The sequence below is a fragment of the Muntiacus reevesi genome, chromosome 12, assembly GCF_963930625.1.
Source record: "Muntiacus reevesi chromosome 12, mMunRee1.1, whole genome shotgun sequence".
Classification (NCBI taxonomy): domain Eukaryota; kingdom Metazoa; phylum Chordata; class Mammalia; order Artiodactyla; family Cervidae; genus Muntiacus; species Muntiacus reevesi.
Genome location: NC_089260.1, coordinates 25294533 through 25321737, shown reverse-complemented (window position 1 = coordinate 25321737; position 27205 = coordinate 25294533). Strand labels below are relative to the sequence as shown.

Here is a 27205-nt window from a genome sequence, read left to right as displayed (position 1 = left end):
AAAGTAGGGGAAAAAAATCTTAACATATTTACTCCTATAGTTGCCATTTTTGGTGCCCTTCGTTCCTTTATGTCGATCCATAGTGTTATCTGTATAATTTTCCTCTGCCTGAAGGACTTTTAATATTATAGTGTGGGTCTTCTGGTTATGAAATATTTCAGCTTTTGTGTGTCTAAAAACATTTTGCCTTGGTTTTCAAGATATTTTTTGCCACGTACAGAATTCTAGGATGATGGGTTTTTTTTTTCTTCTTCAGTACTTTAAAGATTTTACCCCTGTGTCTTATTACTTTTATTGTTTCTCATGAGAAATCACATGTTATCCTTTGTTCTTTTATGCATGATCTCTCTTTTTCCTCTGGCTGTTTTTAAGATTTTTCTCTTTCATGCTGATTTAGAGTGGTTTGATTGTATTGTGTGTTGATATGGTTTTCCTCATGATTCTTGTGCTTACGGTTTGCTGAACTTCCTAGATCCCTGAATTTATAGTTTTCATCAGTTTTGGCAAGTTTTCAGCCATTATTTCTTCTACTCTTTTTTTTTTTTCCCTCTCTGTTTTCTTCTTTAAGGAATCTAGTTACCCATTATTTATTTATTTATTCATTTTTGGCTGTGCTGGCTCTTCGTTGTTGCCTGCAGTCTTTCTCTAGTTTCAGAGCACAGGCTGTAGGTACGTCGTGGGCTTCAGTGGTTGCAGCCCATGGGCTCAAGAGTTGCAGCTCACAGCTCTAGAGTTCAGGCTCAGCAGTTGTGGACATGGGCTTAGCAGCCTTGCGGCACGTGGGATCTTCCCGAATGGGGATTAAACCACTGTCCCCTGCTTTGGCAGGTGGGTTCTTAACCGCTGGGCCTGCAGGGAATTCCTCGTTACCCATTTTTAGATTATGAGAAGTTAAACCCGAGCTCGTCAATGCTGTGTTTATTTTTTCTGTTTGTTGTTTTGTTTTTGTTTGTTTTCGGCCATGCTGTGCGGCTTGCAGGATCTTAGTTTTCCAACCAGGCAGCCTGTGCCCTCTAAAGCAGTAGCAGAGTCTTAAACACTGGACTGTCAGCGAAGTCTATTAAGTCTGTTTCATTTTGGATAGTTTCTATTTTCATGCCTTTAATTTCACTCTTCTTTTCCAATGTCTATTCTGTCATTAATTCCATCCAGTGTATTTTTCATCTTAGTTTTCATCTCTCAAAGTTTGATTTAAATGATTTTAATTTCCTTCATGTCTCTAGTTGTCATTATGAACATTTGGAATGTACTTTACTGTTTTATCCTGCTAATTATAACTTCTGTGACCATTATCTGTTGGCATCTGTTGATAGATTATTCTCTTCATTATGGGTTTTGTTTTCTTTCCTCTTTGTAAACCTGGTAATCTTTGGATGCAAAAAGTTGTGAATTTTACCCTATCAGGTGTAAGACACTTTTGTATCCTTATAAATCATCTTAAACTTTGTTCTGTGATGCAGCTGAGTTACTTGGATTAATTACATTAACTTCCCTGGGTCTTGTTTTTTTTATTTTGTTTAGCCAGGTCTGGAGCAGTGCTGAGTTTGTGGCTGAGACAGGACTGTTCTGAGTACCCGGCCATGAGTTAGGAGTTCGCTCTGCTCTACCTAATGGGAATGGTCACCGCTCCCAGCCTTGTGTGAGTTCCCATCGCTACTCCCTCTAGTCCCTTCAGTTGGTCCTTTCCCTGGCCTGAGTGGTTTCCTCAGACATGTGCCATTAGTCGTCTGCTGAATATTTGAGAGAGGCCCTCTGCAGATCTCCGGAGTCCCCTCTCTGCAGCTCTCCTCTCTGGTACTCTGCCTGATGAACCGTAGCTGCCTTGGTCTCCCCAGACTCCAGTTCAGGCTCCTGGACCCAGGCAGTCGGTCACGTTCTCCTTCACTCGCCCCGCTTTGTGCTGTGGGCTGGACACTCAGGGCGCTAAGCCGGGCCTGGTAGGGCTGACCTCATTGGTTTCTCATCTCTTAAGGACCACTGTCCCCAGTTGCCTGTAGTCTCATGGCTTGAAAGTTACTGTTTTATATAATTTTGTCAGATTTATTTTGCCTTACTGGTTGTTTCTGAGAGAAGGATAAATCTGGTCACTACTATTCCATCTTGGCTGCTCAATACATGTTTTTAAGTGAGAGAGTCATTTCTGTAGAATATTAGAGCTGGAAATAAAATTGAAATGGATTCATGAGCATAATGAGAAAATGGGAGTGTAGACTGTTTTTTTAGAGAAGTTTGAGATATACAGGGCAGAAAAGAGCTCTGCTTTGAGTGCAGAGCAGAGGAAACCATTCTCAGGTGTTTTGTGAGTGCAGAGTTTTTGACATATTTAGGTGAAGGAAAAGGGGCCAGTGAAAAGGAGATAACCATCTTGGCAAATAGATGGGGAAACAGTGGCTGACTTTTTTTGGGGGGCTCCAAAATCACTGCAGATGGTGATTGCAGCCATGAAATTAAAAGACATTTACTCCTTGGAAGGAAAGGTATGACCAACCTAGACAGAATATTAAAAAGCAGAGGCATTACTTTTTACAAAGGTCCGTGTAGTCAAGGCTATGGTTTTTCCAGTGATCATGTATGGATGTGAGAGTTGGACTATGAAGAAAACTGAGCACTGAAGAATTGATGCTTTTGAACTGTGGTGTTGGAGAAGACTCTTGAGAGTCCCTTGGACTGCAAGGAGATCCAACCAGTCCATCCTAAAGGAGATCAGTCCTGGGTGTTCATTAGTAGGACTGATTTTGAAGCTGAAGCTCCAATACTTTGGCCACCTCATGCGAAGAGCTGACTCATTTGAAAAGACCCTGATGCTGGGAAAGATTGAGGGCAGGAGGAGAAGGGGATGACAGAGGATGAGATGGTTGAATGGCATCACCGACTCAATGGAGATGGGTTTGGGTGGACTCCGGGAGTTGATGATGGACAGGGAGGCCTGGCATGCTGTGGTTCATGGGTTCACAAAGAGTCGGACACAACTGAGAGACTGAACTGAAACAAACTAAAGGGGCCAGTGAAAAGGAGATAACCTGAGGAAGGGCCCAGAAGAGGCAGAAGAGAAGGAAATCATCAACAGCTATGTGAAAATTAGCCTTGGAAGGGAGAAGAGGAACAGGGAAATTAAAAATTAACACTCTTCTTAGGCATCTTATAGCAAATGCTTCACATGTTTTTAATATAAACCTGTCAATATTATAAGTATTGTTCACTTCTATGACAGGTGAGAAAGCAGGGTAGACAATTAGTTAACATACCCTTAAGCTGCTCATCAGAGGCTAACCTGACCCAAAAGCACATACTCTTCTTGGTCCCTGGGCTGTTTCTTCAAGGCAAGGAGAATAAAAGCTGGTTAAAAAAATTTTAGACAATAATTAAAATAAAGGGAGAGAAGAGCCATGTAACCCTTGTTTTGTGTAAGTTTACTATAAAATCCATGCATACTCTTCTGGAGGAAAATTTTGGGGAAAGCAGATCTAAGTATGATGGTACAGAAGCATTATATAAAAGAGTTTAGCGGGAGCAGTACTGCTAAATCTAGCCTTGCCTTGTTCTATACATTTGCTTCAGAACTAGCTATACAAACTTGTACTCTTGCTTCTTTACATCTTTATATGAAAAGAGCAGACTCAGCAACTAGGTGAAAAGAAGATAAATGGTCTAAGAAGTGACCTTTGTAAAGTAATTCAGCCTAATTGTATATTATAGAAGACAAGAAGCTGTAATTGTGGCCATCCTTAGCATCCTTTGGACAGGGATCATATCTGTTTTATTTACCAGTATTTGCTCAATGCCAAACACCATGTCTGGCCCATGATAGACATTCAGTAAATGAATTTGTGAATGAAAATCTATAGATTTTTGAGGTCCCATGCATGCTAAATAAGAAAGTTAGGTAAAGATTAAGGGAGATTCCCCTCTTGTTAGGCTCCAAGTGCTTTTTAAAAGAATAAGAAAAAAGGCTTTTCCAGCAGGGCTCTTGTAGTATATTTCCAATAATAAAATAGTTTACTACACCGACTTCTTAGTTCTTTGTTAAAGAGGTCGCTCATCTTCAGTCAACTCACAGAGCCAAGCTAGCTTGGAGACTCCTAGCCGTCCTTTCCTCCTGTAGGCTCCGTAGGAGAACCCTGCCAGTGGTTAAGCTCTGTCACATTCTGGATGTTGCTTTGCTCCTTTCATTTCCTCTACCTGCCTTTACCTGCAGTAAATTTAAGTATTTAATGTGCCCTTTTCTTGCGTCCTAATAAATCACACAAATTAATGTTGTCAGAATGCAGCAAGACTGAGTCTGTTTCATGGTTTCCTAACACGGTTTTCCAGATCTGTACATTCACAGTCGAGTACACATTTGTGCTAAGGCAAAGGGCTAAGTCTCTGGCTTGCTGAGGATTGCCCAGGTCTTTGACTCAAGTATGAAGGAAATGTATGTGTTGTATCCTTGCCTCATGTTACTGCTTTGCGCCATTATGTTAGCGTGTACACTTCCTGCAGTATCAAGTTTAATCCACACAGTGGTGCTAGGAAACCAGGAATTGATGATTGTTTCTAATCAGCGTGTATGTATTTTTAGCTTCCATATAAAATAAACACTTCCTGGAGTTACGTAATAAGTTTCCTCAGCCCATATCAAATCCAGCATAAAGTTACAATGATTTTTCCTCTGGTAGGTCTCTAAACCTCAGCCATTCTTACCTGGATGACTGCAGTAGCATCCTGGTGGCTCTTCCTGGGTTTCCTTTGCTCTGCTCTGTTTTCCGTCTTTAGTTATAAGTAAACCTTTTGTAAATTTGAATCTGGACCTTACTCTCCTACTTAAAAGCTCATACATGAATTATTACATTGAGTTTATCAGCAAAGATGAATATCGCAAGGCCTTTGGGATCCACCTTCTGCCCAGTTCTCTAGCTTCATGCATCTGTAGCCTTTCCTTTTGCAGTTCTCCTTGTGATAAGTGGTGTGTGTGTGTGTGCGCGTGCGCGCGCTCTTTGTGTGTGCGTGCTCAGTCAAGTTGGACTCTCTGACTTGTTTTTTTGAAATCGGGATTGTTCTTCTTTCTACTTTTGCCTGCGTGTGAGTGTGTGTTGGGTACTTTGTGTGTGTGCGCTCAGTCAAGTCCGACTCTGACTTATTTTTTTGAAATCAAGTTTTTCCTTCTACTTTTGTCTGCTGTCCTTTAGCCAGTGATAAGTAGGGGTGTGTGTGTGTGTGTGTGTGTGTAGGCAGGCATATTTAAGTTAGCTCTAGCCAGTGATAAGTAGGGGTGTGTGTGTGTGTGTGTAGGCATATTTAAGTTAGCTCTAGCCAGTGATAAGTAGGGGTGTGTGTGTGTGTGTGTGTGTGTGTGTGTAGGCATATTTAAGTTAGCTCTAGCCAGTGATAAGTAGGGGTGTGTGTGTGTGTGTGTGTGTGTGTGTGTGTGTGTGTGTGTGTGTGTGTAGGCATATTTAAGTTAGCTCTAGCCAGTGATAAGTAGGGTGGGTGTGTGTGTGCGTGCAGGCATATTTAAGTTAACTCTACCTTACCCTTTGTGTGTGTATGCACATGCATGCTCAGTCAAGTCAGACTCTTTGCAACCCTATGGACTGTAGCCCGCCAGGCTCCTCTATCCATGGGATTTCCCAGGCAAGAATATTGGATCCGGTTGCCATTTCCTGCTCCAGGGGATCTTCTCGACCCAGGGATCCAACCTGTGTCCCTTTGGCTCAAACTTTTGAAAGCCTTCATTAATCTCCCCAAGTAGATCATCCAGTAATTTTTCTCTGTAAAATTTATTGCAATTTAATTCTATATTTATTTGATTAATTATATACATATTTACATTTACATGGGTCTTCCCTCGTAGCTCAGCTAGTAAAGAATCCACTTGCAAAGCAGGAGACCTGGGTTCGAACCCTGGTTTGGGAAGATCTCTTAGCGAAGGGAAAGGCTACCCACTCCAGTATTCTGGCCTGGAGAAGTCCATGGACAGTATAGTCCATGGGATCGCAAAGAGTCAAACATGACTGATCAACTTTCACTTCACTTCACTTACATATATATATATATATATATATATATATATAATGTATTTATTTGATTATTTGCCTAATGTCCATTTCCGCACTGGATCACAAGTGTTAAGAAGATAGATTCTGTGATCTTCTGACTTTTAAAATATTTGCTGAATAAATGTAAGTCAGCCAGTACTCAGGATAGGTATTAGAAGCAGGGACAGGTGAACATTTGGGAAAAAAAGATGAAAATACTTGCAATCAGAATATAGTAAGGTGAGTTTCATAATGAAGGTAAAGTACTGGCCTAGTGTAGTCCATTTATGTATTTCCTTTTGGAACAGAAATTAATTCTAGGTCATGGGCAGCCCTGAACTACAAGGGTTTCTGTCTACATAGAAGAGAAGGAGAAGTGGGAGACAGATTTAAAATTGTAGAAACAGCTAAGAAAGTAGATCTTATAAGTTCTTATAATAAGAAGAGTTGTAACTATGTGAGTTGATGGATGTATGTGTTAAATAAACTTACTTGGTAATCATTTCACAATACATTTATCATTATGTTGTATACGTTAAACTTATACAGTGTTGTATATCAATTATATCTCAATAAAACTGGAAAAAAGTAAAATTATGGAAGTCTCTAATGTCCTAGTGGAAAAAAAAGCACTGTTCTTTCAGTAGGAAACCTTGTTTCTGTTCCAGATATGATATTGTTTTGTTCTGTACTCTTGGGAAAGATGAGGTATAACATTAGAGTAGTCACCATTTACACATCATTTGTTTCCATTGTTATATAATGAGATAATAAAAACATTCTCTTTATTTCTTAACATGTAGTAAAAATGAATGAGGTAATAAGAAAGGATTTTTAAAAGTACAAAAACACTTTATAATGTAGTGCACTTAATATTTGCCCAGAAGACAGAGACTCTTTCAATTTTAGAATTTCTCTGTTCTTTTTATTTATAATTACAAGGCTGCTGCTGCTAAGTCGCTTCGGTTGTGTCTGACTCTGTGCGGCCCCATAGGCGGCAGTCTACCAGGCTCTGCCGTCCTGGGATTCTCCAGGCAAGAACACTGGAGTGGGTTGCCCTTTCCTTCTCCAACAAGGAAGAGGTACCTAAAGGAAAAGAGTGTGGTGTGCAAAGCTCTATTTCCCACAGCACTGTACTCTAACTTCTGTAAGGGAATGGCCTTGTCAGTTTGATTCATCGTTTACCCTTTGCACACAGTGCCTAGTTGGGGCCCAGAAATTGTTTTTGAATGAATAATATAAGTAAATTGTCCTGAAGGCCTTGGTAACTAGTGTTCCTTTTTTTTTTTTTTTTAAACTTTGTTGGCAGAAAAGAACAATCTGAGCAAAACTCTTGGTGTTTATATTTATTTTTCTTATATTTCAGCTGTGGCAGAAGTAAAACTTCGAGATGATCAATATACACTGGAACACATGCATGCCTTTGGAATGTATAATTACCTACACTGTGACCCATGGTATCAAGACAGTGTCTACTACATTGATAACCTTGGAAGAATTATGAATTTAACAGTGATGCTGGTAAGAAAAAGATCTATAATATTAGGATTTTTCCAATAAATTTGATCCTTAGTTTTCATTTTTCATCTGATGGCCACAGAATTGAGGTACACATACCTTTAATATATGGAATCGTATCATCAGTTTGTATAAAACTTCATTTTGTTTAATTCAACTTTAATTTTTCCCTTCATTCCTGTTACTTTAACTTATTCCCTTCTACTCCTACCAAGGCAACTACTTAATTTATTTTATATCTCAATATTGATATAACTGTTCATGTCTGCTTGTTCTATGTGAATTAGCCCTGACGATGACAGTGGATTTATCTGTGTTTTCCTTTTGGTTAACTTTTGCATTATGTATTTTTAAGTATGTTAATTGAGAGTAGATCTCTTAGGATTGTTTTGTCTGCTGTGAATCTGTCCTTTTAGTGTTATAAAATATCCCTGTTTACCTCTGGGCTTTGGGAATAATTTCTGTCTTGAAATCTTCTGATATTTAATATAGCTGTCCTGGCTTTTTGTTTGTTTAATTAGTATTTGTCCTTTCCTATTCTTTTTCTTTGAGTTTGTATGTGTTAGTATTTTTAAAATGGGCCTTGTAAAGAGCATGTAGTTAGGTCTTGTTTTTTAATCCAGAATGACAATCTATGTCCTTTAATTGGCTTAGTACATTTATATTTAATTACTGTTACGGTTGAGTTTATGTTACCATTTTGCTAATTCTCCCTGTTTTGTCCCATCAGTTTTTTTGTTCCTTTGTGTCCCTCTTGTCCCTCTTTTTCTTTTAAAAAATTTTTTTATTAAAATTCTGCTTTATTTTCTCTTTTTGTTTTTTATTTAAACCTGCTTGTGTTATTGACTGTGAGGACTACTCCATTTCTTCTAAAGGATTCTTGCCCACAGTAGTAGATATAATGGTCATTGAATTAAATTCACCCATTCTGGTCCATTTGAATTCACTGATTCCTAAAATGTCGATGTTCACTCTTGCTGTCTCCTGTTTAACCACTTCCGATTTACCTTGATTCATGGACATAACATTCCAGGTTCCTACGCAGTATTGTTCTTTAAAGCATCAGACTTTACTTTCACCACCAGTCAAATCCACAACTGGGTGTCGTTTCTGCTTTGACTCAGCCTCTTCATTCCTTCTGGAGCTATTTCTCCACTCTTCTTCAGTAGCATATTGGTCACCTACCGACCTGGAGAGTTCATCTTTCAGTGTCATGTCCTTTTGCCTTTTCATACTGTTCATGGGGTTCTCAAGACAAGAATACTGAAGTGGTTTGCCATTGCCTTCTCCTGTTGGACCATGTTTTGTCAGAACTCTCCACCATGACCCGTCCATCTTGGGTGGCCTTACATGGCATGGCTCACTCATAGTTTCATTGAGTTAGACAAGGTTGTGATCCATGTGATCAGTTTGGTTAGTTTTCTGTGATTGTGGTTTTCATTCTGTCTTCTGTCTGATGGATAAGAGGCTTGTGCAAGCTTCCTGATGGCAGGGACTGGCTGTGGGGGAAAGTGGGTCTTGCCTTTGGTGGGCAAGGCCATGCTTAATTCAGTTCAGTTCAGTTGCTCAGTCGTGTCCGACTCTTTGCGGCCCCATGGATAGCAGCATGCCAGGTTTCCCTATCTATCACCAACTACTGGAACTTACTCAGACTCATTTCTATTGAGTTGGTGATGCCATCCAACCATCTCATCCTCTGTCGTCCCCTTCTCCTCCTGCCTTCTATCTTTCCCAGCATCAGGGTCTTTTCCAATGAGTCAGTTCTCCCCATCAGGTGGCCAAAGTATTGGAGTTTCAGCTTCAACATCAGTCCTTCCAGTGAATATTCTGGATTGATTTTCTTTAGGATGGACTGGTTGGATCTCCTTGCAGTCCAGAGACTCTCAAGATTCTTCTCCAACACCACAGTTCAAAAGCATCAATTCTTCGGGTCTCAGCTTTCTTTATGGTCCAACTCTCACATCTGTACACAACTACTGGAAAAACCATAGCTTGACTAGACGGACCTTTGTTGGTTTAGTAATGTTTCTGCTTTTTTATGCTGTTTGGATTGGTCATAGCTTTTCTTCCAAGAAGCAAGTGTCTTTTAATTTCATGCTGCAGTCACCATTTGCAGTGATTTTGGAGCCCAAAGAAATAAAGTCTCTCAGTATTTCCATTGTTTCCCCATCTGTTTGCCATGAAGTGGTGGGACCAGATGCCTCGATCTTTGTTTTCTGAATGTTGAGTTTTAAGCCAACTTTTTCACTCTCCTCTTTCAATTTCATCAAGAGGCTCTTTATTTCCTCTTCATTTTCTGACATAAGGGTGGTGTCATCTGCATATATGAGGTTATTGATATTTCTCCTAGCAATCTTGATTCCAGCTTGTTGCTTCATCGAACCAGCATTTCACATGATGTACTCTGCATATAAGTTAAATAAACAGGGTGACAATATACAGCCTTGGAGAAGGAAATGGCAACCCACCCCAGTATTCTTGCCTGGAGAATCCCATGGACAGAGGAGCCTGGCAGACTACAGTCCACGGGGTTGCAGAGAGTCGGACACAACTGAATAACTGAGCACTACAATATACAGCCTTGACATATTCCTTTCCTGATTTGGAACCAGTCTGTTGTTCCATGTACAGTTCTAACTGTTGCTTATTGTCTGCATACAGGTTTCTCAGGAGGCAGGTCAGGTGATTTGTTGTGATCCACGCAGTCAAAGGCTTTGGCGTAGACAACAAAGCAGAAGTAGATGTTTTTCTGGAACTCTCTTGCTTTTTCAGCGATCCAGCGGATGTTGGCAATTTGATCTCTGGTTCCTCTGCCTTTTCTAAATCCAGCTTCAAAATCTGGAAGTTCATGGTTCACATATTGCTGAAGCCTGTCTTGGAGAATTTTGAGCATTACTTTGCTAGCGTGTGAAATGAGTGCAATTGTACGGTAGTTTGAGCATTCTTTGGCATTGCCTTTCTTTGGGAATGGAATGAAAACTAACCTTTTCCAGTGCTGTGGCCACCGCTGAGTTTTCCAAATTTGCTGGCATGTTGAGTGCAGCACTTTCACAGCATCATCTTTCAGGATTTGAAATAGCTCAACTGGAATTCCATCACCTCCACTAGCTTTATTCCTAATGATGCTTCATAAGGCCCACTTGACTTCGTATTCCAGGATGTCTGGCTCTGGGTGACTGATCACACCATTCTGGTTATCTGAGTCATGAAAGGCCATGCTTAGGAAATCTTTAATTTTCTGCTGACAGGTGGTACTGTGTTCCCTCCTTATAGTTTGGCCTGAGGCCAGGCTATGGTAGGGGTAATGGCAGTAATGGGGACCTCCTTCAAAAAGACTTATGCCAGCACACTCAGGACTGTTGGAGTCAGCTCCTAGGATAGTCAGTGCCCCTGACCCTGCGGCAGGCCACTGTGACCTGCGCCTCTGCCAGAGACTCTGCCTCAGTCCCGTGTGGGGTCACTCCTCCTTTCTCCTGGTGCACAAAAGGTTTCCTTGTGGTATTTTTAATTGTTAGTGTAGGGATTGTCGTACTCATCCTTAACTTATCCTTCTTTTCTTTTAATTAATATTCTGCTTAAAAACAATGTAAAAACCCTACAGTAATATAATTCATTTACTTCCCTTTCTGTCTTTTGAGCTATTGTCATACATTTTGCTTCTTCATATGTTGTAAACTTCATAATACATTGTTAATGTACTTGCTTTAAGTAATCAGTGGTCTGTTAATAGTTTCCTGACTGCTCCTTGCTCTTTCCAGCTTTCTTGTATATTTCATCTACAGAATTTATTTGCTCTTAACACTAAATTAAGTCCTTAAATATTTCCTTTATGGCAAGGAACACACTTTTTAACATGTAATTTTAGAATAGGTAATGCATTCATGTGATTTAAAAAACAAAAAATTTAAAAAGATATTTAGTAAAGTCTTTCTGACCCTGTTTTTATCTGTCCTTTCCCTCTATTACTTCTTTTGACTAGTTTTTTGGTATATTTTTCCAGAGGTAGATTTGTGTGTGTGTGTATGTGTTTGATTTTTATTTTTCTGGCAAGTATAAGCATAATGTGATATATTTGTTTAAAAAAATACAAACTCTTCACCTTGGCGACTGTAGCCTATAATGCCCTTTTCTCCAGCTGTGTCTTTCACCACTTTTTACCCCGCATTCGAACGACACCATGTTACTAAGACCTGCCCTGTGTCCCTCTGCCTCTAGCCCTTTACCTTCTCTGATTTCTGCATCGGACTGCTTCACAGTCTTCACTTAAGTTTCAGCTAACCATTTCATCCAGGAAGCTTGCCCTGAGGTTTTCCCTGTCCTCCTCCAGGATATTCAGACCATTAGTCTCAGATCTGCATGGACTGTGAGTTTATTTGCATAGGGCTAGATAATAAATGGTACAGGGTTTATGGATCAGACAGTCTTAAGTCACAGTTGCTCAGTTTTGCTATAGTAGTGTGAAAATAGCAATTCACAATATGTAAACAGTGAAGTGTGGCTGCATTCCAGTAAAACTCTATTTACAAAGACAACAGGCCAATTTTTAGGCTTATGGAGTATAACTTGCCGATCCTTGATCTAGGCTGTGTGTCTTATATTTTTATCATCCTAGCAGCCAACAGAAGTCTTAATCAGTGTGTTTATAAAATGGGTAACAGTTCCTTAAAGCTTGCTGGCTTTACACTTTTGATATGATCTTATTATTTCTTCTTCAGGTAAAAGTGAGTCTGGTTTGTTGAGATAGTATTACTGAATAAGAAATATTTATTTCTCTTCAACAAACATTTATTGAATACTGCTACCTGTCACCATTTAAGTGAGGATAGTTGTAGAAATAGTGTGGAGGAGGAAATAGTTTACTACTATGCATGGTCAAGAAAGGGATGCCAACAGGGTCACAGGGCCAAAAGCTTGGTTTTATCAGTTCACTCATTGATAATCATGATTTTGGATACTAATTCCAATTCAAATCACAGGATTGGAAATTTAGAGAATTAAAGTTCATGACTGCATTTGAAATACCATAGATAAGTAGTGTGGCCTACTTATCAGTATCTTTTTCTTCTATTGAAAAGTTTCCTTAGGAAATAAAATTATTTTATTTGGTGGCTTTTTTTCTGTAATTTTTTTTTGATAGCTTACTTACATGGAATCAGAGCAAAGACTGATACATCTTTGATTCCTTATTCTGTCCCATTGTCTAGCTTCTAATAATTCATTATAGTTCCTTATTTGGCTTACTGTCTCTTTGCCTATCTGTTGACTCATTAAAGACACTGTATACACATACACTGTATATACACCATGTACTGGGAAAGTGTGTACAGGCCAGGTAGCTTGTACACATACATGTTTACTCTGTTGCCCATATATGATCATACACAGCCATACTCTGCATATGCATAGTTAGCATTTTATTGTGTTTTTTAAATTTAAGGACTCGTATATTTTTTAGAGTCTGTTATGCTTTGTTTCAGAAGACAAATCTAAAATCTGGATAGTTTTTAAGAATATTGACTTACGGAGCCTCAGTCTAATTTATACTGTTCACTTGACATTCAAAATGTTTGTTGGATATGCAGTATATGTTATGCATTATTGTAGGCACTGAGAGTGCTGCAGTGTACAAAATAAAGTCTCTTCTAGTTTAATAATTTCCAGTAGAATGTGAACTGATCTGCTTCCTTTCCTTGCTTTCCCAATTTGAACTTGACATTGAAACAACAACCTTTTTTGTATGTTTGTACTTGTTCAAAGCAATGTACATCTTTCTAAATGTGGTCTACATTCAAATATGTTTAACTTCCTAGTAAAATTAGAAAGATTACCACCCCACCCCCCCCCCACCGGAAAGCAAATACGGAAGCCATAGTTTTGAATGCATGACTTCTGGGAGAATTTCTGCAAGTGGCGTTCTGTCCTGGTCTTCAGTTGTCACTCTCATCCCTGAACTCTTCTAGCACTTCATGTGTATTCTCTTTTAGGCAATTGGATTACAAAGTCCTTTTAACTATTTAGTTGAAAAGACATAAAATACACTCTAAATATAGTTTATTAGCTCTTCTATCAAGAAGAACTACATTTATCTATATACCTTTTCCCCCCCCAACTAGTAAGTGACAGCTGTATGCTTGAGTGAGAATCCCCTGACCTGAACGCTAGTTTCTGTAGGTCATATCTCCTGGGCTGCCAGATGTCCCCAGAGAGGAGTCCTCTGGTTTCTTGTCTGAGAGGTTTAAGGCCTGATTGTGGCTTTCTGCTATCCAAAGAAAAGAAAAGAATTTGTAGTCTCATCTTTTGCATTCCTCTGTTTTCTTTCTTTTGTGTCCTTCACTCCTGTAGTTACTGGGCCTGAAGGCCGGAGTCAGTCTAATTAAAACTTTCAGTGGAGAAATCTCGTCTTTTGATAGAGTGAGTTAGTTTATATTAATTTGGGGAGAATTGGCATTTTTGCGAACTTTCTTTTTTATTATATTTTGTTTTATGTCCTTAAAGTAAGATTTTTATCATTTTCCTTTGGTCTTATGCTCAAGTTTAATTTTGACTATTTTATGGTTTTTGCCTCTCGTTAGTATAGTTTTTTCTGTTTTCGTTCCTAGAGGTTTATTGATAAAGACTATTTGTTCTATAAGCAGTCACCTTAATTGATAATTCAGTGATTTTTACCTGTTCCCATTTAGGCTTTCAAAATTGATAGTTCCATCATTAGCAAAAGGAAATGGTTTTGTCTCTCCTTTTCTAGTATTTGTGAAAGTAGAAAAAACATTCCTGTGTCATTTCCTTTTTGTCATCTTGAAGAACCTCTGAGACAGTGTTGAATAATAATGGGGATTGCAAGTATCTCTGTTTACCTTTTGATTTTAATTGTAATGGCTTTTTTTTTTCTTGGACTTTCTATTTTATTTATTTATTTTTTTATTAGTTGGAGGCTAATTACTTCACAACATTTCAGTGGGTTTTGTCATACATTGACATGAATCAGCCATAGAGTTACACGTATTCCCCATCCCGATCCCCCCTCCCACCTCCCTCTCCACCCGACTCCTCTGGGTCCTCCCAGTGCACCAGGCTCGAGCACTTGACTCATGCATCCCACCTGGGCTGGTGGTCTGTTTCACCATAGATAATGTACATGCTGTTCTTTCGAAACATCCCACCCTCACCTTCTCCCCCAGAGTTCAAAAGTCTGTTCTGTACTTCTGTGTCTCTTTTTCTGTTTTGCATATAGGGTTATCATTACCATCTTTCTAAATTCCATATATATGTGTTAGTATGCTGTAATGTTCTTTATCTTTCTGGCTTACTTCACTCTGTATAATAGGCTCCAGTTTCATCCATCTCATTAGAACTGATTCAAATGAATTCTTTTTAACGGCTGAGTAATATTCCATGGTGTATATGTACCACAGCTTCCTTATCCATTCATCTGCTGATGGGCATCTAGGTTGCTTCCATGTCCTGGCTATTATAAACAGTGCTGCGATGAACATTGGGGTACATGTGTCTCTTTCAGATCTGGTTTCCTCAATGTGTATGCCCAGAAGTGGTATTGCTGGGTCATATGGCAGTTCTATTTCCAGTTTTTTAAGAAATCTCCACACTGTTCTCCATATCGGCTGTACTAGTTTGCATTACCACCAACAGTGTAAGAGGGTTCCCTTTTCTCCACACCCTCTCCAGCATTTATTGTTTGTAGACTTTTGGATAGCAGCCATCCTGACTGGCGTGTAATGGTACCTCATTGAGGTTTTGATTTGCATTTCTCTGATAATGAGTGATGTTGAGCATCTTTTCATGTGTTTGTTAGCCATCTGTATGTCTTTGGAGAAATGTCTGTTTAGTTCTTTGGCCCATTTTTTGATTGGGTCACTTATTTTTCTGGAATTGAGCTTCAGGAGTTGCTTGTATATTTTTGAGATTAATCCTTTATCTGTTTCTTCATTTACTATTATTTTCTCCCAATCTGAGGGCTGTCTTTTCACCTTACTTATAGTTTCCTTTGTAGTGCAGAAGCTTTTAAGCTTTCATTAGGTCCCATTTTTTTAGTTTTGCTTTTATTTCCAATATTCTGGGAGGTGGGTCCTAGAGGATCTTGCTGAGATTTATGTCAGAGAGTGTAATGGCTTTTAAATGACTTTGATACTCACTATTGGTTTTAGATAGCTCAGTTGGTAAAGAATCCACCTGCAGTGCAGGAGACCTGAGTTTGATCTCTGGGTTGGGAAGATCCCTGGAGAAGAGAGAGTCTACCCACTCCAGTATTCTTGGACTTCCCTTGTGGCTCAGCTGGTAAAGAATCTGCCCGCAATGCAGGAGACCTGAGTTCTGATCCCTGGGAGAAGGAAAAGGCTACCTACTTCAGTATTCTGGCCTGGAGAATTCCAGGGAATTCCATAGCCTCGCAAAGAGTCGGACATGACTGAGTGACTTTCACTTTATTGTTATAAACTTGCTTCTTTCAGTTTCTATTGAATATTTTTATTATGCCTGATGAATTTTATTGTGTGCCTTTTCAGAACCCACCTATTGTTAATGATTGTGTGTTTTTATTATCAGTGTAGTAAATTAAATTGGTATAGTTTAAAAAATTCCTTAATTCCTTAAGTTCTGCAAATACGTTATTTTAGGTTAGAATGCATTATTCTTTTGATAAATTGTTGAATTCTATTTGCTGACATTTTATTTATAATATTTGTATTTGTTTTCACAAGTTATAAATTTTTTTATTTTGATTTTGTTGATAACAGACTGATTAAAGTTTTGTTGGCTTCCTTGAACTGTAGAGTTTTCTGGAACTGAAATAGTTTAGAATTGGAGTAATCTACTCTTTATATATTAAATAAAAATTCTCTTCAGACCTGATATATATCCTGTTCTTTTTAATGGTAATTCTCTAACCACCTATCCAGTTTATTCTATTGTAATTGGTTTACTCAAACTCTGTTTCATGGGTTGTACTGTATATTTTTGCTAGAAAAAAAAAATTATCTTTTCTCTTTTTCCTTTCATTTTCCTTAATCAAACTTTACAAGGATATCATTATTATTTTATTTTTAAAGGACCATATTTGGGATTGTTTTAGTTTTCTGCTTAAGTCAGCTTTTTGTCTTTGGTTTTCAAACTGTATTGCACATGAGAATCATTTGGAGCAATTGATCAAAACAAAAAGCTAATTTCAGGTTGTGGTTCCCAAAGATTCTGATTCAGTTTGTTATGGTTGGTTGTGCTCTGGGAATCTTCATTTTATCAAACATCCTAGATGACTTAGCTTCTGGTTTGGTGACCAAGTTTTGTGAAACTCTGCCCCAGTGGTATAGAAGAATACGACACTATTATTTTTTTGATCAGCAACGAAGGAAATCAGCTAGCTCTTTGAATTATGTTGGGAGCAGGTGGAGAGTATTGGCTGCTGTGGTTATACATTGGCTTTTTTTTTTTTAAGTAGAAAACAGCTCTTCCATACCTTTTATTGTCTGATTTTTTTTTTTAAGTCAAAGGCACACATGCACAAATCTCAGGGAGGTTTTTATTTGTGGCTGATTTACAAAAATGACCATCTTTGTTAATTTGGGCTAAACATTATTGTGGTCACAGTGAATGAAGGCTGTGGGGCCTAAGAAAGGAAATCCACGTTGTTTAACCTTTCGATTTTTGTCCAGAGCCAGCAGGTGGCAGCAGGGCAACACAGCTTTATGGGGGCGTTGTACTGACAAGGTCCCAGCCAGCTTAATTTGTGGGGTGTGTGTTCAGTTGCTCAGGTGTCAGACTGCAGCCCGCCAGGCTCCTCTGTCCATGGATTCTCCAGGCAAGAATACTGGAGTGGATTGCCATTTCCTTCTCAGGGGATCTTCCCAACCCAGGGATCGAACCTGCTTCTCCTGCGTTTCCTGCATTGGCAGGAGGATTCTTTACCACTGAACTACCTGGGAATCTCAGCCACAAGCCACTGAGCCAACTTGTGGTTTAATTTCAGTCCTTAATTTCAGAAAAATGTCAGTTGAGAGGAAGTTCACTTAGGAAGTAGAAAAATTCCAGTTCCTTAGAAAAGCAAAAACAAAGGGGAAAAAGTGTTTAAAATTTGATTCTTTATTATATTGTCATTTTATCATATTAGGGCTTGTTTTAAAGTACTGTGTTCTGTTTCTTAATATTTAAAGGATTAATTCTGTCCTAATTTCTTTTATCTGAAAAACTCATGTTTTTATTAGTAAAGAAGAGCATCGTCTTGTGGTGCCTCTTTAAATTGCATGTAAAGGTCCAGAGGAGAGTTACTGGATTCCATCTGAAGCATGCACTTGTGAGGCTGTGTCTCAGAGTTATTGGTTACAGCTACTTGCTAGTCCAGCTTAGTTATTTAGCAGTATATTCTTATCTAGACCTGAGTCCAGCTTATGTTCTACAGTTGAGTTTACTAGCAGGGAGCCAGTGATTTATCTGGTTAAAGAAAAATGAGAGGTGTAAAGTTCTTGGAACTGTGTGTGCTTAATACATTACTGAAAGCTTTGTGGTACATAAAGACATTACTTAATCAAATTACAATTAATTTAAAACACCTTTTCTTACAGTTCTAGCAAAAAAAAAGTGGGGGAAAGAAGAAGGATATAGTAAGATTTCATTCCCTTCCAAATAGATATTAGTGATGAAAGTCTTTCTCTAGAAAAATATCACTCCCTTTTAAAAGGGCAAGTTTTTAAATATCAGTGTCTTATAGTAAATGGCATCCTTGTTTAGTTTGACCATTTTTTTTAAACTTAAGTAGTGTTTTCTATAAATGTACATGCATTAGAAAAAAGCTCTGTTAGTTCAGACCTTGTCTTCTTGTAGCTGTAACTAAGAGATCTCCAACTGTTTTAAGATGTTTTCATAAATACATGGTTTATGTATTAGTACTAATTTGCTGTTTGTTTAGAGTGTCCTTTTACACAATATGTGGACAGTGAGATTTTTATAATATGTTTTATTGACTCAGGAATCTAATTAAAATACCATATAATGTATTAGCCTGAAAGAAAAACTGAGTATAGTAGTTTTGTTCATACTAGAGGGATTTTTTTGGGGGGGAGGTGTTACTCTATAAGTTGCGTTCACTTCTGATGTATTATTTGTTTAGAAAAACTTGAGAATTGATTTCTTCTCAAGAAAGTGTGGAATATAGGAAAGACCAACTTTTGGAGTGCAGTCAACCAAAATTTGAATATTGGCCCTGCCATTTCTAGCAGTGGAGTTATAGGCAAATTATTTAATTTTTTTGAACAGAGCTTTTTATCTTCTTCAAGTGGGATAATAATTTCAACTTAATAAGGTTTGGAAATAATTAAATGAGATGGCAGAAGTCAAAGCACTTATTTAATACAATACTGTACATTATTATCATTCAAGAAGTACTCCATCTATCATTGAAATTTTCATTCTTCCACAATTCAGCTGTGTAATGTTATCTCAGAATGATTGTCAACAGCTTTGAACATAGTAATGTTAACTTTTTTTTTTGACTGAAAGAAGAAAATGGTTGGTTGGGACCAGGACATTATAGATGCTAGTTACATAAAGATTTATTATTAAGATGCTGTAAAACTGTTAATGGTGGGTATTCAGAAGTAATTTAGTACTCTAATTTGATTTATTAATGCAGAAGAAAATATTTTGTTGCCTACAGTCCATTTAAAATTAAAACGTACTCTGAAAATTAGGTTTCAAAAATCAGGAGCATTTTAGGTTCTTTCATATAAACTATCATTTGACTTTGACATAACTGTGTGTTTTCTTTTGCATTTTTAATTATTTTTGGCTTCACATTTGTATATTTGAATATCTTAATCATTATATTGGATTTTGCACTCATTTATCTGATAATCATAGTCCATGGGGTCGCAGAGTCAGACACGACTGAGCGACTTTCACATTCATATCCAATAATCAGATGCCTAGCAGTCTCAGTTATGTGAGGCCTTGTATTTAAAAGAAAATGGCTTAAAGCCATCTTTAGGATGGAGCATGAAATGAAGAATGATCCTTTCCTAACAACGGTTCCCTAGCTTAGATGTTGTGAAGGGCATGGAGTGGGGGAAACCACTAGAAACTTTGCTTTGAAACAACTATTTTGAGGAAGAAGTTGCATTTTATTTTAACTTATTCATATCTTTTAATTATGTATATCACATGTAAATTATTCAGTGTTTTAAAAAAAAAAAGTCAAGCAATGTATTGAAGCAGTAATGGAAATTTTCCCTTAACGACCAGTCTCCTTTACCACCAGATCTCGTTTTCTTTTCTAATAGTAAACACTAGAATAGCCCGATCTGTCTATAGCTTACTCTGTGCTGTGATATCACAGTGTTTGTTCCAACATAGATGGATTTATGTGTTTTCTGCATCTGCATTTATTTTTTTTTTTCAGTCATTATCTTGAAGATCTTTTTAATGTCTTATAAATCTACTCAGGGGACTTAGTGGTCTGATAGTTAAGACTTTGCCTTTCAGTGAAGGGAGTGCAGGTTTTCAATCCCTGGGCAGGGAGCCAAGATCCCACATGCCTCACAGACAAAAAACATAAAACAGAAGCAATATTATAACAAATTCAACAAAGACTTTAAAAATGGTCCACATAAAAAAAATCTTTAAAAAATTAACTCTACTTTAGTATAACTAAGTTATTTGGTATTCCAAATAATGGTTGTTCCAGTTAACCATTGTGTGCCAGTGCACTGCAGACAGAGATGCCAGGTACATGTTTATATTTGAACACACTGGATTTATTACTTTGTGAAGCAGAGGAGGGATGTGTATGATGGGGAACCACACGGTGTCTCAGTAAGAGGATGTTAGAAAGGCCATTGTAGGATTAGGCTTGTATTAGATGGTTTGGGGAGAGGATTTTGGAACTGGGGCTTTGCTCTGGGTTGGCCACTGTTAGCAAATGGGATATTTCCATGATGGGTATCTTAATAAGTCTTGTCCAGAAGGAGGGAAGACTGGACCAGGGCTTAAGCTGCGATTAGTAATATTGGCATGGGTTAGGATCCTATTTGAGGCTTTGACAACATTCATATTTTATGTGTATTCAGTTACCATTATGGAGTGATGCTGTTTTAGTCTTGTTTGGTCATAATGACAAAGTGTCCTCGTCAGACTGTGTCCTCCTCTGATGATGCTGTTCTGTGAAATTGTTTATCAGGAAAATATAGCTGTTAGTGTCACATCACGTCAGTTCAGTTCAGTCGCTCAGTCATGTCCGACTCTTTGCGACGCTGTGAATCGCAGCACACCAGGCCTCCCTGTCCATCACCAACTCCCAGAGTTTACTCAAACTCATGTCCATCGAGTAGGTGATGCATCCAGCCATCTCATCCTCTGTCATCCCCTTCTCCTCCTGCCCCCAATCCCTCCCAGCATCAGGGTCTTTTCCAATGAGTCAGCTCTTCACATGAGGTGGCCAAAGTATTGGAGTTTCAGCTTCAGCATTAGTCCTTCCAATGAACACCCAGGACTGATCTCCTTTAGGATGGACTGGTTGAATCTCTTTGCAGTCCAAGGGACTCTCAAGAGTTTTCTCCAACACCACCGTTCAAAAGCATCAATTTTTCAGCACTCAGCTTTCTTCACAGTCCAAATCTCACATCCATACATGACCACTGGAAAAACTATAGCCTTGACCAGACGGACCTTTGTTGGCAAAGAAATGTCTCTGCTTTTTAATATGCTATCTAGGTTGGTCATAACTTTACTTCCAAGCAGTAAGTGTCTTTTAATTTCATGGCTGCAATCACCATCTGCAGTGATTTTGGATCTCAAAAAAATAGTCTTTCACTGTTTCCACTGTTTCCCCATCTGTTTCCCATGAAGTGATGGGACCAGATGCCATGATCTTAGTTTTCTGAATGTTGAGCTTTAAGCCAACTTTTTCACTCTCCTCTTTCACTTTCATCAAGAGGCTTTTCAATTCCTTTTCACTTTCTGCCATAAGGGTGGTGTCATCTTCATATCTGAGGTTATTGATATTTCTCCCTGCAATCTTGATTCCAGCTTGTGCTTCTTCCAGCCCAGCATTTCTCATGATGTACTCTGCATATAAGTTAAATAAGCAGGGTGACAATATACAGCCTTGACGTACTCCTTTTCCTATTTGGAACCAGTCTGTTGTCCCATGTCCAGTTCTAACTGTTGCTTCCTGACCTGCATATAGATTTCTCAAGAGGTGGGTCAGTGGTCTGGTATTCCCATATCTTTCAGAATTTTCCACAGTTTATTGTGATCCACACAGTCAAAGGCTTTGGCATAGTCGAGAAAGCAGAAATAGATGTTTTTCTGGAACTCTCTTGCTTTTTTGATGATCCAATGGATGTTGGCTATTTGATCTCTGGTTCCTCTGCCTTTTCTAAAACCAGCTTGAACATCTGGAAGTTCACGGTTCACATATTGCTGAAGCCTGACTTGGAGAATTTTGAGCATTTACTAGCATGAGAGATGAGTGCAACTGTGCAGTAGTTTGAGCATTCTTTGGGATTGCCTTTCTTTGGGATTGGAGTGAAAACTGACCTTTTCCAGTCCTGTGGTCACTGCTGAGTTTTCCAAATTTGCCGACATACTGAGTGCAGCACTTTCACAGCATCATCTTTCAGTATTTGAAATAGCTCAACTGGAATTCCATCACCTCCACTAGCTTTGTTCATAATGATGCTTTCTAAGGCCCACCTGACTTCACATCCCAGGATGTCTGGCTGTAGGTGAGTGATCACACCATCATGATTATCTGAGTCTTGAAGATCATTTTTGTATTGTTGTTCTGTGTATTCTTGCCACCTCTTCTTAATATCTTCTGCTTCTGTTAGATCCATAACATTTCTGTCCTTTATTGAACCCATCTTTGCATGAAATGTTCCATTGGTATCTCTAGTTCTCTTGAAGAGATCGCTAGTCTTTCCCATTCTGTTGTTTTCCTCTATTTCTTTGCATTGATCACTGAGGAAGGCTTTCTTATCTCTCCTGGCTATTCTTTGGAACTCTGCATTCAGATGGGAATATCTTTCCTTTTCTCCTTTGCTTTTCGCTTCGCTTCTTTTCACAGCTATTTGTAAGGCCTCCTCTGACAACCATTTTGCTTTTTTGCATTTCTTCCATGGGGATGGTCTTGATCCCTGTCTTCTGTACAATGTCATGAACCTCCGTCCATAGTTCATCAGGCACTCTGTCTATCAGATCTAGTCCCTTAAATCTATTTCTCACTTCCACTATATAGTCATAAGGGATTTGATTTAGGTCATACCTGAATGATCTAGTGGTTTTCCCTACTTTCTTCAATTTAAGTCTGAATTTGGCATAAGGAGTTCATGATCTGAGCCACAGTCAGCTCCCGGTCTTGTTTTTGCTGACTGTATAGAGCTTCTCCATCTTTGGCTGCAAAGAATATAATCAATCTGATTTTGGTGTTGACTATCTGGTGATGTCCATGTGTAGAGTCTTCTCTTGTGTTGTTGGAAGAGGGTGTTGCTATGATCAGTGCGTTCTCTTGGCAAGACTCTATTAGCCTTTGCCCTGCTTCATTCTGTACTCCAAGGCCAAATTTGCCTGTTTCTCCAGCTGTTTCTTGACTTCCTACTTTTGCATTCCAGTCCCCTATGATGAAAAGGACGTCTTATGAGTTAGTGTCACTAGCTCATAGCAAAACCAAGTCCTCGCTGATACTACCAGGCTAGCATTGGATGTCAGGTGCTGCTATTCTCTTCCTCACTATTGATAAATGACTAGATTGTATCTTAGTTTTTATTAGCACATTTTGTCATTTTCATCATTAAACATTCTTGTTATGTGGATCTTAGTGTACATCTGCAAGTTTTCTAGAAGTGGAATTGTATTTGTTGTTGTTTAGTCACTAAGTCATGTCCAACTCTGTTGAGACACCATGGGCTGTATCCTGCCAGCCTCCTCTGTCCATGGGATTCTCCAGGCAAGAATACTGGAGTGGGTAGCCAGACTGTTCTCTGGAGGATCTTCCCAGCCCAGGGATAGAACCCGTGTCTCCTGCATGGACAGGCAGATTCTTTACCACTGAGCCACCTGGGAAACCCACTAAAGGGTGTATAGCACATCATAAAATTTGATTTATAATCATTGTGAAAAGCCTATACTCTGTTCCTATCAACAGGGCACTTTAGCCAAGAATAGAGATTAACAGTCTAAGATTTTATTATTATAGTCTAATATCATATTATTTTAATCCTTTTTTTTTTTTTTTTTACTATGATAAAAAAAAAGATAACCTTGTCATTCTTGTCGAGTTTTAAAGACACTTTGTATGTTATTGGTACTGTGTTATATTTGTGGCAAGTATTCGTCTTCCTGCCTCCTGTATGTCTTTTATTTACTCATAAGAAGGCTTTCTCCACCCTGAGATTATTTAAACAATCTTCTAACAAAGCGACTTTACTTTTCCCTTAAAACATTTAGATTATTGATCTATCTGGAATAAGGAATGTTTTTGTATAATTTTTTCCCTAAAATTCCCTAATGTTCCACTAGTATTTGTTGACTAGTCCATTTCTTTCACAGTAATTGGAAATTCAACATCATGTTTTAAATGCCTACACAGGCATTAGCTTGCAGTAAAATTTCTCCTACTTGCCTTTCACTTAACTGACTGGATTAATTGATATTCTCTATTCTCTTTTAATAACGTACTGACTGAAGACGACAGTAAGCTTGATGTGTGTTGCTAGTAGGCTACTCAGTTCTCTGCTGTTATAATTCTGCTTCTGCTAGCTGAGTTTTACATCAGTAATAATCAGATTTTCTCATCCTAAAAACTTGTCAACTGTGTTTGTTGACACATTTTCATTTAATGCAGTATTATATAAATCAGTAAAACAAAAGTACAAAAAGAAGGAAAGGTGCCCTTTTAAAGATAACAAAATTGCATGCTTTAGAAAGAAACAATGGGTCACTAAAAACCTTGAGGCTAATAAGGACATGGTTTAATTAATTAAATCTTTCTTAGTGTATGTGTATATATATTAATCTAAACAGTTCTAGGAGCAGGGAATGAAATACATGAAAAGTGAAAGTCACTCAGTCGTGTCCAGCTCTTTGTGACCCTATGGACTATACAGTCCATGGAATTCTCCAGGCCAGAATACTGGAGTGGGTAGCCCCTCTTTTGTCCAGGGGATCTTCCCAACCAAGGGATTGAATCCAGGTCTCCCACATTTCAGGCGGATTCTTTACCAACTGAGCCACCAGAGAAGCCCTAAAATATGTGAGTCAAGGATTATTTCTGTACTGCAGGAAAACCTGTTAACTAAAAACTAAGACAACAATAAAAATCTAATACAGTTTGGTGTATGAGGGGAAGTTTATTTTCTGAGTTGTAACCCTTTTTTATGTATTTTCTTGTAAAACATTTTAATGATGTAATCCATCTTACTACTTTACATTATGGGCTACCCAGATGGTTCAGTAGTAAAGAATCCACCTGCCAGTTCAGGAGATATGCAAGAGACACGGATTGGATCTCTGGGTCGGGAAGATCACTTGGAAGAGGAAATAGCCAGCTACTCCCGTATTTTTGCCTGAAAAAAATCCCATGGAGAGAGGAGCCTGGTGGGCCACAATCCGTGGGGTCACAGAGAGTCGGACACGACTGAGCATGAAGCACGAGACACTATAAAGCATGAGACACTATATTTATAAGGAGACACTAAATTTATAACATATTTAAAAATGTGTTAACAAAAACACAAGTTGTTAATGCATAACGTAGCCTTTTCATACCATAGACATGTCTGTGTAGGAATTTAGAGCATGATGTGGTATTTCCAACTAGTTAAAAATACTGATCGTTAATTTTAGACTTAAGAATGAGGACTAGATTACTGCATTGCATTAGTTATCTATCACTGTGTAATAACTTACTTCGGGACTTAGTAACTTGGAGCAGTAAGCGTTTGTCATCTCACGGTTTCAGTGAGAAATCAGAATGGCTTAGCTAGTTGGTTCCCTCTCAAGATTTCTCAAGAGAGCGGAGCCAAGATGCCAGCCACACCCACAGTGATCCGAAAGCCTGACTAGAGCTGAAGGGTATGCTTCAGAACTTCGCTCACGGGCTGCTGGTGGTGGTCAGGAGCCCTGAGCGCCTCCTCCAGTGGGCCTGCCGCATGCAATCGAAGAGAAGAGCAAGGTGCGAGATGCAGGCTTGTAGGACCTAACCTCACAGTCACACGCCGTCACCTCTGTTTCTTACAAGTGAGCCGGTGGGATAGCTCGCACTCAAGCAGGGGACTGGGGCACCCACCTGTGAAGAGGAGAGTCACCAGTGCACTGCTGGTATTTTTATTTTGTGCATTTTTGTGTCAAGGAGAGGGAGGGATTCATTCATAATCTTCTGCTTCTGTTTAGGACACTGCCTTAGGAAAACCACGAGAGGTGTTTCGACTTCCTACAGATTTGACAGCATGTGACAATCGCCTTTGCGCATCCATCCATTTCACATCTTCTACCTGGGTTACCTTGTCAGATGGAACTGGAAGACTGTATCTCATTGGAACAGGTGAACGTGGAAATGGTGCTTCTGAAAAATGGGAGGTGAGTTGTTTTTCTTTAGACTTAATGCTGAATCTGGAAAGTATATGCAAGTTAGATCTTAGTGATTTTGAAATAACACCTTTTTAAGGATGGTTTACATGTGACCTCTTGATTTTTATAAATATAGTGCTTTGGATATCTTTTAAATTATAAAATGTTTACCTTTTATGAAACTGATATAGTAGTTATTCCTGTTTTGATCTGGGGTGAGTGCAGTTGTCAAGAATTGCATTTGTTTTTCAGCAAATACCAGTTGAATGCTTTGTAAGTATAAAGCGGTATCTTAAGCATTGACCTTGCTACCTTTGTTTTTGTAAAGAGTTGGCCAGAGAATTACATTGTCATGTCTTTTCTCCTTTTCTCATGTTTTATTCTCAAATATATTTACAAGCCTAGCATACTTCTACTGCACCACTTGGCTATCTGATATGTTTAAACTAGTCAAATAGTAACTTTACCAGAATATTCCATATTTAGAAAAATATACCATAGCATCAGTTCAGTCATTCAGTCGTGTCCGACTCTGAGACCCCATAGACTGCAGCACGCCAGGCTTCCCTGTCCATCACCAACTCCGGGGCTTACTCAAACTCATGTCCATAGAGTCAGTGATGCCATCCAACCATCTCATCCTCTGTCATGCCCTTCTCCTCCTGCCTTCCGTCTTTCCCAGCATCAGGGTCTTTTCCAATGAGTCAGTGCTTTGTATCAGGTGGCCAAAGTATTGAAGTTTTAGCTTCAGCATCAGTCCTTTCAATGAATATTCAGGACTGATTTCCTTTAGGATGGACTGGTTGGATCTCCTTGCAGTCCAAGGGACTCTCAGGAGTCTTCTCCAACACCACAGTTGAAAAGCATCAATTCTTTGGCCCTCAGCTTTCTTTATAGTCCAACTCTAACATCCATACGTGACTACTGGAAAAACCATAGCTTTGACTAGATGAACCTTTGTTGACAAAGTAATGTCTCTGTTTTTTAATATGATATCTAGGTTGGTCATCGCTTTTCTTCCAAGGAACAAGCATCTTTTAATTTCATGGCTGCAGTCACCATCTGCAGTGATTTTGGAGCCCAAAAAGTAAAGTCTCTCACTGTTT

The 27205-nt window shown here is 38.7% G+C and overlaps 1 protein-coding gene across 1 annotated transcript in view; it reads left to right on the top strand.

The window, feature by feature from the left end:
* NUDCD1 (NudC domain containing 1) overlaps positions 1-27205 on the top strand; it is a 102298-nt gene that overhangs the window by 8020 nt on the left and 67073 nt on the right. The window contains exons 2-3 of the mRNA XM_065903335.1: positions 7384-7538; positions 25923-26108. Of these exons, the coding sequence (XP_065759407.1) occupies positions 7384-7538; positions 25923-26108 (341 nt within the window). The remainder of the gene's footprint in view (positions 1-7383; positions 7539-25922; positions 26109-27205) is intronic.